This window comes from Podarcis muralis, chromosome 1 (genome assembly GCF_964188315.1).
Source record: "Podarcis muralis chromosome 1, rPodMur119.hap1.1, whole genome shotgun sequence".
NCBI classification, from domain to species: Eukaryota; Metazoa; Chordata; class Lepidosauria; order Squamata; family Lacertidae; genus Podarcis; species Podarcis muralis.
Genome location: NC_135655.1, coordinates 68,332,163 through 68,346,959, shown reverse-complemented (window position 1 = coordinate 68,346,959; position 14,797 = coordinate 68,332,163). Strand labels below are relative to the sequence as shown.

The 14,797-nt window shown below is 37.6% G+C and overlaps 1 protein-coding gene across 4 annotated transcripts in view; it reads right to left on the bottom strand.

Annotated features, from left to right (window-relative positions):
* The window catches only part of SBF2 (SET binding factor 2), a 212,273-nt gene that overhangs the window by 106,178 nt on the left and 91,298 nt on the right, over positions 1–14,797 (bottom strand). For all 4 annotated transcript variants that reach the window (XM_028731545.2, XM_028731515.2, XM_077930483.1 and 1 more), the window contains one exon: positions 1,488–1,601. In XM_028731545.2, coding sequence (XP_028587378.2) covers positions 1,488–1,601 — 114 coding nt within the window. The remainder of the gene's footprint in view (positions 1–1,487; positions 1,602–14,797) is intronic.

The following is a 14,797-nucleotide window of genomic DNA, read 5'->3' as shown; positions in this document are numbered from 1 at the left end:
GGGTTAACCTTTAAGGTGGTCTGGAAGCTGTAGCTATTGAAGAATGTGGCTGCTAGGCTGGTAAGTGGGGTAGCCCAATAGGACCATATGTCACTGGTTCTGAAAACACTGCTCAGGTTGCAAGTACCAGGCCTAATTCAAGACATTAGTGCTAGCATCTAAAGCCCTTAACAGCTTGAGACCCAAGTACCTAAAACAGGGTTTTTCATAATATGAGCCAACTCAGACTGGATGGTTGGCAAGTGAGCCTTGTTGGTACAGCTGTCACTGGGAGCTGCTCTGACCCATGGCAGGGTTGTTTCAGTAGCAGTTCCCCATTTGTGGCCCTCCTGTCACCCTCATTACTGACTTGCAGGAGGAATTTGAAAACATCCCTGTTTGATGGCTGAAGGAAACTGTTCCTGGCACCCCTAAGATCAGTGCCTGGGCTGAGTTTTATTATGGATGTGCTCGCCACCCTGGGTTCCTTCAGGAGGAGGAAGTTGAATGAATGAGGGGGGAAGAACTAATTTTTGAGTGACATAAGTATAAGGAAGGCTTTTTAAAGAAGTTGCTGTTTGTGTACCGCATATGAGCCTCAGAAATAAAAGTTGCAGGCTGCAAGGCCAGCTACTGCTGAGGCTTTCCATACTAAACTTAAGGACTGCAATTAAGAAGCTCAATAGCTTGAGTTATCTAGAAGCTCAGTCTCAAAGTCGTGTGTAAGTAATAACATATTGGGCATAATCAAAAATACAGTCGTGTACTGCAAATTTTAAATAAAACATTTTTTTTATTAGTCTTGTGCCAAACATTTAACCATTTCATTTGGAGTGCAAAGAGTTTTGAGTGAGGCTGAAATATTTCCCCCACTTTGCTACCTAACCAGTTGCTTGTTTACTGAATCAGCTGTTGCATCAGAACCAGCATTAAGCTATGTAAGTGAATCAACTCAATTACTTTGACCAAACTAATTGCTCTGAAGCTTACATTTTTAGTTCTATATGAGTAGCTAGGAAATTCCAGGGCTAGAACCAGTTTGCAGCAGCTGCCTGTGGTGAGCCGTCAGAACTGCAGCTTGGATTATCATCTGGACAGGAAGGCTATAAAGGCTTCCTTTTGTGGGATGGGACCTTGCCTGAGCAAGATGCTCCTTCTGGTTTTGATGTGTTCTTTGGCTTCAACTCCTTTCTTGGTCCCTTGGTTCCAATTCACCAGTGCAACTCTGACAGTTGCCTATGGCTTAGCCCTGACATTAGGCTGGGATAACTAAATATTTATTTGGTATATATGTGCTTCTGAATATAATGCTTCTGTGAATAAAAAGTGCATAGCATTGATGTACCAGTGAAATGTGATTTGTATAAAATGCAGGCTATTTCTCCTTGTGCTGTCTAAATTCTCATAACAGTGTAAATATATTTCAGTTCAAGAATACTTGCCACTGTTACTTATCAAATATCCAACAATTTTGTACAATGACACATTATAAATGACAGGTTCTTTACCCTGAAAATTTCTGGATAATCTAATCTGGACACCAACACCAGGCTTTTGGGAGCAAATACTTCTGCGGGCTGGATCAAACCTGTCTCCTCCTCTCCTTCTGTTTCTCTTGATCCCTTTGAAAACAGACATACTTCAGTCAACAGATAAGATGGTGATCACCTTTTGGAGAAATAGTATTTTTTAAAATAAAACCCAAATATGTCCTAGAATTTAAAATAAAATATAGCTTTTATGAAAACATTAGAACTTTAAATGAACTACCATGCAATTTCAGATAGGTAGCCGTGTTGGTCTGCCATAGTCAAAACAAAAAAAATTCCTTCCAGTAGCACCTTAAAGACCAACTAAGTTAGTTCTTGGTATGAGCTTTCGTGTGCATGCACAGGTATCTAAAGAAGTGTGCATGCACACGAAAGCTCATACCAAGAACTAACTTAGTTGGTCTTTAAGGTGCTACCATGCAATTTGTACCTCACGGTTCCCAAGATGACTTATTGAAACAAGCAGATAAAATAGCTAAGCACAGTTTTTGCACAAAACACAAAGGGGAAACTTCTACATTGAAAGCAAAAGCAACTCTGCTTCCTACAAGTTAGTCAAAAGCTCCTCTTTGAAGCTATCATAACATAGTAGTTTTCATTAAAAGTGTGAACTCATGTAGCTCTATCTGTGAACTTATGACATTTCTAATCCTACCCATAGATTTCATCCTACATCATGTCATTCAGTAGACAGAATGCCAAGGGCAGCAGAGAATTACACCTCAACGGCCCACTGGGATTTGTTGGATTGGTCTCTCACTAATTACTACCCCAATCAGCTGTTGCTTCCTAGACAAGAGGACTGGGCAGGCCCCAAAAGCTGCAGGTAGGTGGTAAAGAGAGATTGGTATTTCAAAACATGAGACCTGAGTTCCAGTTTTGCTGACTGTCTCAAAAGGTTCTAGTACTGACCTCTGCAATTTTTATTCAAAATCATTATTTCTAGCAGTGTGACAGCAGCAAAACATGCTTTGGCTTGCACTGGATATGCCAGTAGTACTTGTTTGTAGCCTAGGAGTGGCAACCATTCTCAGGAGAATTCAAATACACATCAACTTGTTTCTTACTGTAGCTATCCTACCAGGAGAGGACACTGGGACCTACTATCCAAGCTAAAGGGCAGATTGAACTACTGGGCTATAGCAAAAGAGTACAAATGAAAAGGAAGTTTTTGTTCCTTCTACCTCACTGTTTACAATGCTCTGCTGCCTATTGACTGGAGCTGTCCATGAATAATTAAGCTGAATAATGAATGTCACTGGCATACACATTTGCTGTTTCTGTGATGTTTTCTTTGAATATTAATTGTTGTTGAGTTGCTGCTAACATAGCAGCCTGTATTAGCTAAATTAAGACTTTCAACTTTATTTTTTTATTAAAAACCAATTTGAGTTCAAATAGGATTTTTAAATTCGAAAACATTACATTTTCAGGACCTTGAATGATCACAGCAGGCCATATCTCTACATCTATATGAGAGACAGGGATTTTCTTTTCAAACTGTATGGCATGAAAAATAAAAACAACCAAACATGTTTAAAGGAACCTTATAGCAAGGACAGCTCACTTTTGTGTCAGAGTAAATGTATATATGTTTATCCTTTTTATTGGACCATAAAGTTATGGAAGAATGTACAAGTTGTTAAAATTACATTGAATGTCAGGCCAAACCCTGTTTTGTGTACCTCGGTTTGCTTATTCTCTTTTACTAATATGTTAGCTAATATGTTGGCAACTCCTTACCTATTTTGTACCTCTTCTTGTACAAAAGTGTATCATCTTTTGTAAAGTCAACCATCATGATCCTTAACATACTGGTAAGGCCTATGAATGAGCTGACCGACTTGAATCTAGTAGCTGTAAATAGGAAGCTTCTCAGTAGTGAACAAGACACAGAGCTCACCTACACTTCCGCTTCTCCTGTACCTAGAAAGGACGGGTCTGACCGGTTTTTCGCTTGTCCCATGCTTTCTAGGCATGGGTCTGACTGGATTTGCCTTTGCCCCTCCATTTCCCCCTGGAAAACTTGTTCTTTAGTGTTAAATCAGAACAAATGGAAATCTGTGGAAAACCTGATTCTGATTCAGTGCTAAACTGCAGGTTTTCCTGGGGGAAAGTGGAGGGTCAAACGGAAACTTCTGAATGCAAGCTAATCAAAGCTTACTAAGTCTTGTTGCCCTGAACTGTATTTGGTATAGCAGTGACTAATATCATTTTCACTTTGTACTATGCTGTGCTACAGGACTGTCAGCTATTATCAGTGAAAAATACTTTCTAAAATTGGATAAACATCTTGCTGTGGGAACCACCAATACATTTTAAAATAATTTAAGAGCAAACACTGCACAATGCTCTCTAGCAGTGTTTACAGCAATGGATATGCCCACAGTAAATCCTCTCAGAACATTTCTATTACCCAGTTTCACAACCTTATTCAGATTCGATACATCAAATAGGTAAGATGAATTGATTCTTACAAGCAGACTTATCTATAATTAGTATGGAGATCAGCTTTATACTACATTAGGAGAAAAAGAAAAAAGAGCTAGAAATAGCTAACAGAAACACAATTATTATTTATATCGCTGAAGTAAAATCTGACTTAATTCCAGTCATTCTCATTGTTTGCTAAGTTACTTCTTTTTATAGAAAACAGTTTTATATCTAGTAAAAATAGATAGTGGAAACAGTTGGAGATTAGTGTTTCACTTAAAGGGAAAAAACCCAAACAACACCCTAACAATCACCTAATACATTCAGGTAGGTAGCCGTGTTGGTCTAAGGCAGTAGAAATATATTTAAAAAAATTAAAAAATTGTCCAGTAGCACCTTAGAGACCAACTATGTTTGTTCTTGGTATGAGCTTTTGTGTGCATGCATACTTCTTCAGATACACATTGAAATACATTGTTTTCTTTTACTAAATCATGAAAAACAGTCCACATGACTACAAAGGTGAATTTTGATAAGATTCTCTGGCACTGCAAGTTAGGATTGAGATCACACTGGGTTCTACTTGAGTTCTTTTGATGAAATACCAGTAGGTGGCACTGGAGATTCTTACAGCAAGTACTTCCAGGCTTCCTTCATATAGGGATGACCCATGACACATAGGAGTGGCTTGGAAGACTTTTAAATTCTGTTCAACTTAGTCATTTCTTTCAGCTGGGTACTCCTACAAAAACCATGCTATTTGAAGGTAAAACAAACAGATGTGAAGGAACCGTACACTAATCTTCCATGCGCTGCATCGTTTCCCATCTTGCTTCCAAGAGTAAGAGTGACAAACATCTGTGTGGCACAACAAAATCAGTGAACCTTTGTTTCACTACCAGCAGAAATGAAAAGTACCGTAATTTTCCTACAAACAACTTGTAACAGACAGTGTGAATAAGAAGAACTGCATGACCTATACAGCATTTGAATGAAAACTCTTGTATGGTTCAACAGGAATCTCTTCTCTGTCAAAAGTATATTTTGGATTTGAATGGGAAGATATGGAGGACATATTATTTTATCTTTGTCAGAGAGCAGAGAATGTAATCTGAACTGCAGTTTAACTGTAAATTAGGAAACAATCCCATGGAAAACAAGCTCTCCCCAATGAACAATGCCTTCTGCCTGTAGAGATTCAGCTTTCATGGATCAAAGGACCCTTTCAGATGTTTTTATTCGTGGCACCCTCTCTGTAGAATTATCTCCCATCTAAACTAAAGCCAATGCTAACTCTGATGCCATTCTGGTACAGTGGTACCTCAGGTTAAGTACTTAATTCGTTCCGGAGGTCCGTTCTTAACCTGAAACTGTTCTTAACCTGAAGCACCACTTTAGCTAATGGGGCCTCCCACTGCCGCCGTGCCGCCAGAGCACGATTTCTGTTCTCATCCTGAAACAAAGTTCTTAACCCAAGGTACTATTTCTCGGTTAGCAGAGTCTGTAACCTGAAGTGTATGTAACCTGAAGCATATGTAACCTGAGGTACCACTGTACTTCCTTTAAAAACACATTTATTTTCTCAGGTCTCTGTTACAAGTTAGTTGTATTAATTTAACTCTGCCCTGGCCTAATGGCTGATGTTTTTATTTTGTATTATAATTTAGAGAGAGAGAGAGAGAGAGAGAGAGAGAGAGAGAGAGAGAGAGAGAGAGTGTTTTACTGTACACCACCTTGCAATTTCAAATGAAAGGTGGCATATTTATATATTCCAATAAATATTTTAAAATGGGAAGAGAAAAGGCTTTTATGTCCATAATGTTTCCGATATTTTTTTTTAGAAAAGGGAATCAAGCTAGATCCTGAAGGCATAGTTTCAAGTAGCTGGGTCCAAATCTGAGAGAAAAGATCCATATTTTTCATTAAATGGAGCTGGTTAAAAACCAGTGATTAAACACAAGTCTTATCGCCTGACACTGTTATGTAGTTTCCTAACAAAGCAATGTATTTTTTTGCAGACATTGCATATGGAGCCTATAAAGTTAACATCTGCAAGTCTTACTGTTGCACATGTAAAATTATGTGTAGATATAATACATCCTAATGTGTTCAGAAAATATTGTACGTTTATTGAAAGTATGTTTATCTGTGTGGATTTGTATTAGTCTGGTTACATGCTGTTCCACTTCTGCGTGGCATTTCTTGAAGTCTGAGCAACAGAACAAACCATGTGCTCAGCAAAAAAATCAGAAGCAATTTGACAAATATTATATCACTATGGTGCAAGATGTCATCACTAAAGATAAGGTATTATAAATGGCTTTTTAAAATGCAATTAGTTACATATTTTTGCATAAAAGGACAACTGCAAGAAATCTAGCTAGAGGAAGCCTAAACTTTTCAATTCACATTGAAAAGAGTGTCAGCATTCCCTAATTCCAGCATTTCAACCATGCTTACCCATGCAAAATTTCTATCACAGAATTCTCTTGCTGTGGGAAAAGTGAGATTTACCCACATTTATTCCTTCACAAAGAAATGAGCCAACTGCATAGACAGATCTCATTACCTTACAAAATGCTAAGCAGAGGAGATGGCTGCACTTCAAAAAGCTATTAGTAAGCACTTTGTAGAACCAATTACAAAAGCCCATATATGGTAATTAAAGCAAACATTGCACAAAGTTTATACTAGCCACAATCAAAGCCAAAGAATGATACATGTTCTTTCATTTCCAACATTCCTGGCATTGTTTCACTAAGTGACACAATAAACTGTAGACAACGTTCTGAATTTCCAGTGATTGTACACTCCCTTTTCCCTGCCAACTAATTTCTTCATATCTCTGACATGCTATTTACAGGATCATGCTTAATTACAAGTAGGAAGAAATGACAATGCACAAACTATACAATCAGCATTACCCACAAAGGTACAAAACATTACAACTTAAAACAAATTCCCCCTTTAATTTCTGGAAAATGTGCTCTGAAAATGTCCAAGACCAGTGACCTATTGATAATACAATCTCACTAAATCAGAATGGGCACATTGCATCATAATTTTAAACAAGCTATGATTTCTCTTCTCATGAGGTGGCCAAAGTATTGGATCCTCAGCTTCATGATCTGTCCTTCCAGTGAGCACTCAGGGCTGATTTCCTTAAGAATGGATAGGTTTGATCTTCTTTCAGTCCACTGGACTCTCAAGAGTCTCCTCCAGCACCATAATTCAAAAGCATCAATTCTTCGGCGATCAGCCTTCTTTATGGTCCAGCTCTCACTTCCATACGTCACTACTGGGAAAACTATAGCTTTAACTATATGGACCTTTGTCAGCAAGGTGATGTCTCTGCTTTTTAAGATGCTATCTAGGTTTGTCATTGCTTGAAAAGAAGACTCCCTGGAAAAGACTCTGATGTTGGGAAAGATTGAGGGCACAAGGAGAAGGGGACGACAGAGGACGAGATGGTTGGACAGTGTTCTCAAAGCTACCAACATGAGTTTGACCAAACTGTGGGAGGCAGTGGAACACAGGAGTGCATTTGTGCATACTGTTCAAAAGTTTCTGTGGTGCTCCTTCCCCACTCCGTTGCTGCAGCACCATGAACAAAAGAGGGGGGGGGAGTCTAATTTGTCACGTTGTCTGAACCCAGGTTCATGGTTTGTTTCTCTCCAAACAAACCACAAGCTCAATTTCAGACACTTTGACAAGCAAAACTTGGGCTTCTTTTTCTGCAACACTTTTCTGCTGTGAGCACTGGCAGCATTCTGTGGGTTCACAATAAACCATAGTTTGTTTTAATTATGGCTTAATGTGACATACAAACTGGGCCAGTGTATGATCTCTCTTTATTATGTTTTGAAAAAATGAAACATTAAAGAAATGTTTTTTAAAGCATTAACTACTAGAGGAATTTTGTTTCTGTAGAAACTACCAAGAAAGAGAAGGGGGGAGGAAGGATGCTGATTCACCAAAGAATGGCAAATTGCATTTTAGCATGGGATTTGGGAACGTATTTTGCAATTCCTGTGCATCCTGGGTGAATAGTACTATTAATTATGTCTAAGATAAATGATAACCTCTTGCCTTTAACAGTCTCCAGCCAATATATCTGACCTGCTGCTAGGAAATTATTTTATCTCTGTTTTAAGTTATAAATTTATCTTGGTGTTTATTGCCCTCTGTGTCACACTACTGAACACATAACTGTGGTTACTCCTCAAATTTCTGCATTCTAAAATACTCTATAGAACGGGGTGTTCTGTGGTGGAAAAACCATGGAGATTACTTGAAATATGTAGCTGTAGGGGTAGAGCCATTAAAACATATGGAAACCAATCCTTATGAGGAATGGTTGAGAGAGCTGGATATGTCTAGCTTAGAGAAGAGAAGACTGAGAGGTGATATGATAAACATCTTCAAATATATGAAAGGCTGCCATATGGAAGATGAAACAAGCTTGTTTTCTGCAGCTCCAAGGGCTGGAATCCGAATCAATGGATTCAAATTACAAAAAAATGAGATTCTCACTTAAACATTAGGAAAAACTTTCTGATGGTAAGAGCTGTTCGACAGTGCAATGGAATACCTTGGAAGGTGGTGGACTTTCCTTCATTGGAAGGTTTTAAACAGAGGCTGGGATTCTTTAGTTGTGATTTCTGTATTGCAAGGGGTTGGACTAGATGATCCTTGTGGTCACTCTACAATTCTATGATTATGGAATCTCAAAACAATTTATTTCAATTCAAGGTTTTGTAGATAAAATGAAGGAAAAATGTTTTTCTACATCTGCAAAAAACCTACTTAAATTTTTCGGCACATTAACAATAATTCCACATATGGTAACACATTTCTCATTTGTTCAAGCTGATTCTGCTGAACTTCTCCAGTAGTACAACAAAATCACCTTACCTAAATATTTTAGATTTAGGGAAAGAATATTATTGTTCAGATAGGCTCATCTTTTTAAAAATGAATACAGAGAGCTATCCTCTATTAGCATATACCATGTATGAAGCCAATGAATTTGCAACATCCACCATCCAACTGATCCCCTGCCCACTTCCTCCAGTGGGAGCTTCTGTTCAATCCGAGTGCCTACTATAAAGAACCACCCTCCTAGATCTGGCCAAAGGCCCATCAAGGCCAACATTTTGTCTTCACAGTGGTCAACCAGATGTCTATAGGAAAGTGTGCAAGCAGGTAATGAGCACAACAATGCTCTCTCCCTTTGTGATTATCAGGAACTGGTATTCACAATCATACTGTCTTCAGCCTTACAGAAAGAACATCCAAGTAGGCTGTGGACTCCATTGGAGGTTTTCAAGCAGAGGTTGGATACCATGTCATGTGATGGATGATTTAGCTAAGATTCCTGCATTGCAGGGGGTTGCACCCTTGGGGTCACTTCCAACTCTGCAATTCTATGATTCTATGGGTTTAAAAAAAAACAAAAAAAAAAAAAAACCAACCACCCAAGTTGGTGACCATCATTACATCTTGTGGGAGTATATTCCATAATTTAACTATGTGGTGTGTGAAGTACTTACTGGTTTGTCCAAAATTATTTATTATTATATTAGTTATTAAATTTCTATACCACCCTTCACCTGAAGACTGCAGGGCGATTTACTATATAAAAACACAAAATTACATACCATAATAACAAACAAAAACAGGACCCCACAGTATTTATTATTATTATTCCCAAGCTCCAGTATTATAAGGGAGAAGTGCTATCCACTTTCTACACACCATGCTTATTTTTATGCCCCTCTCTGTCTCCTCTTATCTCATCTTTTCTCTAAACTGAAAATTTCCAAATGCCATAAACTTTCTTCATGCAAAAGTTGCTCCAGGCCCTTGATCATTTTAACTGTGCTTTTCTGGAGGAGTGATGCAGAAGCATGAGCTTGAGACCACATAGCCTTTTTGAGGTGAGAAGACCAGAATTGTACACAGCATCCCATGCAGTCACACCATAGATTTGTGTGACAACATTATGATATTGGCAATTTTATATTTATTCCTGTTCCTAATGTTTCCTAGCATAGAATTTGCCTTTTGAACACCAGCTGCACAAATGAAATTTGCCCTTTCATTTGTGGAAATCCTACTCATAATCCAACCCAATGTACGGTTTAATTGTTGTTTTGCTATTATATAATCGTATTTATTAACTGTATAGCTTGATTTTACTGTTGCAATTTGATTCTAGCTGATATTGTAAGCTACAACGGGTTCAATTTGAAGATAAGCAAGATATAATTTTATTTAATTTTTGCAACAACAACGGTGTCTACAAATTGAAAGAAAGGACCTATTTTTCATAAAGGCTTCTTATTAAACAACAATGTAAAATTCCTGCAAAGCCTTGGACTGCAAAAATTACTTTGCAACATAATTAATACAAGTCTTCTAAGCACTTTTAGAGCACGTAAAATACTGTACTTAGTAAGAATGTGATTAACAATTCCAATGTGATAAAGCAATCAAAGAAATTCCTAGAAAACCAAAGCTAGTCACATATACAAACAGAGGTATTACCGGCCATGTCATTATCAGAAGTCACAGCCTAAAAGGATAATCTGATTAAACACATGACTTTCAAACTACTTTATTGTAAGCACTAACAGTATATGCATTCTCTGAACACACAGTGTAAAGCGAGAAGTCCATAGCCAGTTAATCTTTCGGTTCCAGTTTAGAAATGCATTCTCTCTCACAAGAAGACCAATGCAATACTCCATGTTCAAGAACACTTTGGGGGGGGAAAATATTTGATTTGATGGTACATGTATTCACCCCAAACACAATGGGAATAGCCACCCTCCTAAGTCTTCCATATGTCAGTTAGATAGATCAGGGGGAGCCAAGGTGGTTACCTCCAGATGTTGTAGTTATTATTAAACTGTGAATTACTCAGACTTGAAAGAGATGAACATAGCTGAGCAATATTGCTTCAGTCAGATCAACACAAACAATTCAAGGAACTGAAAACAAAACCTTGGATATCTCTCTCTCTCTCTCACACACACACACACACACACACAGAGAGAGAGAGAGAGAGAGAGAGAGAGAGAGAGGAGCTGATGATAATACCAAGGTCGAATTCAATCCTCATATGGGACTGTGGCATAGTTCTGTACCACAGATTGGACTAAATGATCCTCAGGGTCATTCCAACTCTACGATTCTATGATTCCACTTCAGCTTGGACAGCAGGAGGCATTTTTTAATAAAAGTAAAAAAAAACCCAAAATATAGTAATTGTAATAACTATTTTAAATATTTAATTTCTATAACTTGATCACTGTTGTCCATGTGCTAGTAACTTCCATATTACTACAATGTGGTCTATGTGGGACTTCCCTTGACCTGTAAACTGCAGCTAGTGCAACATGCAGTGTCTCAGCTGCTCACTAAGGCTGACTATTACAGTACCATCATATTATTCTGCTACTACATTGGCCTCCAAGTAGCTACTGTTCTAAGTACAAATTCCTCTTAGGCACTTCTCAAATTTACCATCTCAGTGTAGTTTTTCTGCCTGAAATATGCAGTACAAAAATATGAGATAATGATGATAAAGACTCATCATCATCAACATACTTCTTACCCATCCCTCACCACAAGGTCCCAGGGCAGGTCACAGCGATTTAAGAATACAGTATTTATGTATGGCCTATGAACTATGTTATCAGTAGGTATTTCATGCTAGCGAGGAGGAAGAGGCAATGCCACCTTCATCAATTCTGTTTTGCACTTGGTTTCAGTGACTTTTGCCGCCAACCAATGGAGGATGGCATGGCAACATGCACTGCTGACCTTGCGTCCCAGCACCACATGCTGTTACTGGTTAGAGAAAAGGGTGGGAGGCAGGGCAGCAGATGCAGCGGAAGCATATCTGATGATCCTGACACTATGCTTATACTGTTTCGAGCTCCCTGCTGCCTTGCCCCTCTCCCTCTTGATAACTGGCAGCAGTGTGCAGTGTTAGGAAGCCAGATCAGCAACACAATCCCACCCATGCCACTACTGTTGCCAACTTAGCAAAACAAAAGTCTGAAGTTTTGTAAATTCTTCTTCATTCATCTCAGGTCCCTAGCCCCTGTACCCAAGTTTCTGAAATTTTACAGGTTACTTCCTTAGGAACACTCTACAATGTATGCCATTATCATACTAAAATCCTAAGAAAAAAACCTAGCACAAACCTCCCTGAATCAATAACTCCCAAGCAATTCATAAATTAATATAAGCCAGTCTTCTGAAATTTGGCAGCTTTCTTACCTGGGGGCATCTCTATGATGTACACTATTTTAATATAAATTGGACACAAAACAACAGGGGATATTAAATGCATCATTTTTTAACCACCCTAAACTGTAAGGGTTGTCTTTCCAGGAAATTCACTGCACCAATTGTTCTGAAATTTGGCAGTATTCATCCCACACAAGGGTTTTTTTCAAACAAGGGGTTTCATTGTTTTTTTTTAAAAAAAATAGATTGAAGGGTGCCCAACAGAAAGATTCCTGAGCTACTTACAAACAGCAAGGTAAACTATGCCTGCAAATATCCAATTGTGTCAAAAAGAGGGGTAAGTTATAGGCATTTTTATTTTCCTACAATAGTGAATGAGAGAAGGCATGAAGCTTCATTTTTTCCAAATTGAGATATGAACCCAGGCTGAATTAGGAAGTTTTCAAAATGCTTTATAACAAGTCAGGTAGTTTTTCAAAGAACCAAATCTGGGTCTCAACTGAATAAGTGTATTCTGTGCTGAAAACTATAGGAAAAATTAAAGTGATGTAAACAGATAAAGACATATTCCCCCTAAAATTAACTATATTAAACATCAGAGAGCTCATGACACTGCCATCTGAAATATACTCTAAGACATCCAAACAATGAGATTTTTCTTCAAGTCTTTTATGCATGATGACAGCAAGTGCTCCAAAATGAAACAGGCAACAGTTTGTTCTTTGGTGGTTTCCATTTTTTGCTGATTATTATTCCCAATAGCAACCAATCTACTTGGCTGATTTAAAGTGAGAGATGACATAGTGAAGCCCAGAAATGGGATAATATGTCAATTAGGAACACATTCAGAGATTAAAAGCGAAGAAAAAGCTGTGTGCTAACACCATGTGTGTCAAGAGTAATTTTTAATAATTTGCCATATCCTTTCTGTCATAAACTGTGTCTCATCTACATCAGTTGTAACAGATGAAGATGGGAATGCTTTAAAATTAATCTCATACATATAGCTCAAAGTCACAGTTCCCTCAGCTAGTTTGTACTTTAATACTATCATGTGAATAAGCTTTTAGCAGTAGAGTTCATATTAAAGACACAGTCTTCACATGTCAAGCAAAGGAAAACAACGATTTTTTAAAATTAATGAGCTACTTATTAAAATATTCAAGACAACTAGGTCAAGCAGAAGCAAACACAAGGTTGGAATAATATCCTAATCTATTTTAAGTGCTTAAACTTTGTATACTATTAATGTAAAATGGATTGTATTTAAAGTAAATGTATGGGGGGGGGAGCATACTTTAGTACACTATGTGCAGGCTTGGCTGACAAATATTTCATCTTAATGCAGTAGAAGACATGTTCTGGATCAGTCTGACCTTGAACAGAGAATAACCAAGCTAAAGCTAGTAAACCCTCTCACATCTAAAATGAGTAGAAAATCAGATTAAAATTTAAAAGATTTACATCAACCACAATCAATTTATGAAGAAGCAATTTCATAAAATATTTCCACTGATTTTTATGACATTAATGAGCTCATGCATTTTCCTGAAAAAATTGTGTTCACACAACATGTTTAGCATATATGCTTTACATTATTTATATAAACTATTAATGGAACACCAAAGAATTCAAACAAACAATGCAGATGAGTTTCTGAACTGCTTATAAGACAAATTAACAGTTTAAAAGACAGAAAGAGAGGTTCTCAAAGGTGCAGTACAAAATAATACATCAGCGTAACATGAATCATGTGTCATAGCTCTTCTTTAGTGGCAACTGATTTAATCCATTTAAACTGTTTAGGAACTTGTGGCCTTCCAAATGTTGTTGTTCATACTACAGTTCTGCTCAGCCTAGCCAGCAAAGCAAACATTCAGGGATTATGAGAGCCATAGTCCGAAATCTGGAGGGTATCCTGTTATCTACACTTGGGTTAAACTCATTGCCGCTGAAAAAAATAAAATAATTTGCATTTGGCCAATAATCATCCTCCGTATACTTCTGAGATCCCTTCCTAGCAGTTAAATGCTAATCATGATAAAATTATGACTCTCTACTGCCTGAGCAATGAGCATCACATAGGAGACATGTGGAAGCCAGACACTTTTAATCCAATTAATCTAGGATACATACAATCAGTAAACAAATGTGAATCACTTATGTCATAAAGTGAGCAAACACAAAATAGAACTTTCCCACATGTTTAGAGCAGACACAGACACATGAAAATATTTTTAAAATACCTTGTTAATCCATTTTTTAAATCTCAATAAATGAACCTGAAGTGTTCCCACAACCACAAATGTACATTAAAACCGTCCATCCTGCTTCAAACTATTTTTTTCTGAGAGACAAAAAACAAAACAAAAAACCCAGCAACTTCTGCTTTGAATCCAAAAAAGCTGGTTTACTCCATTTGTTATGGGTGTTTTGTTTGCAGCTCAAACACTTCAGCTCAAATTCCTACTTGGTTGGCCAATTTGGATGGTCTGGTTGACCTTAAACAAATTGAAATTTCTCTGAGATTATGCTTCATTTTAATGTTCTCTTTAGATTACGGTATGTGGGTA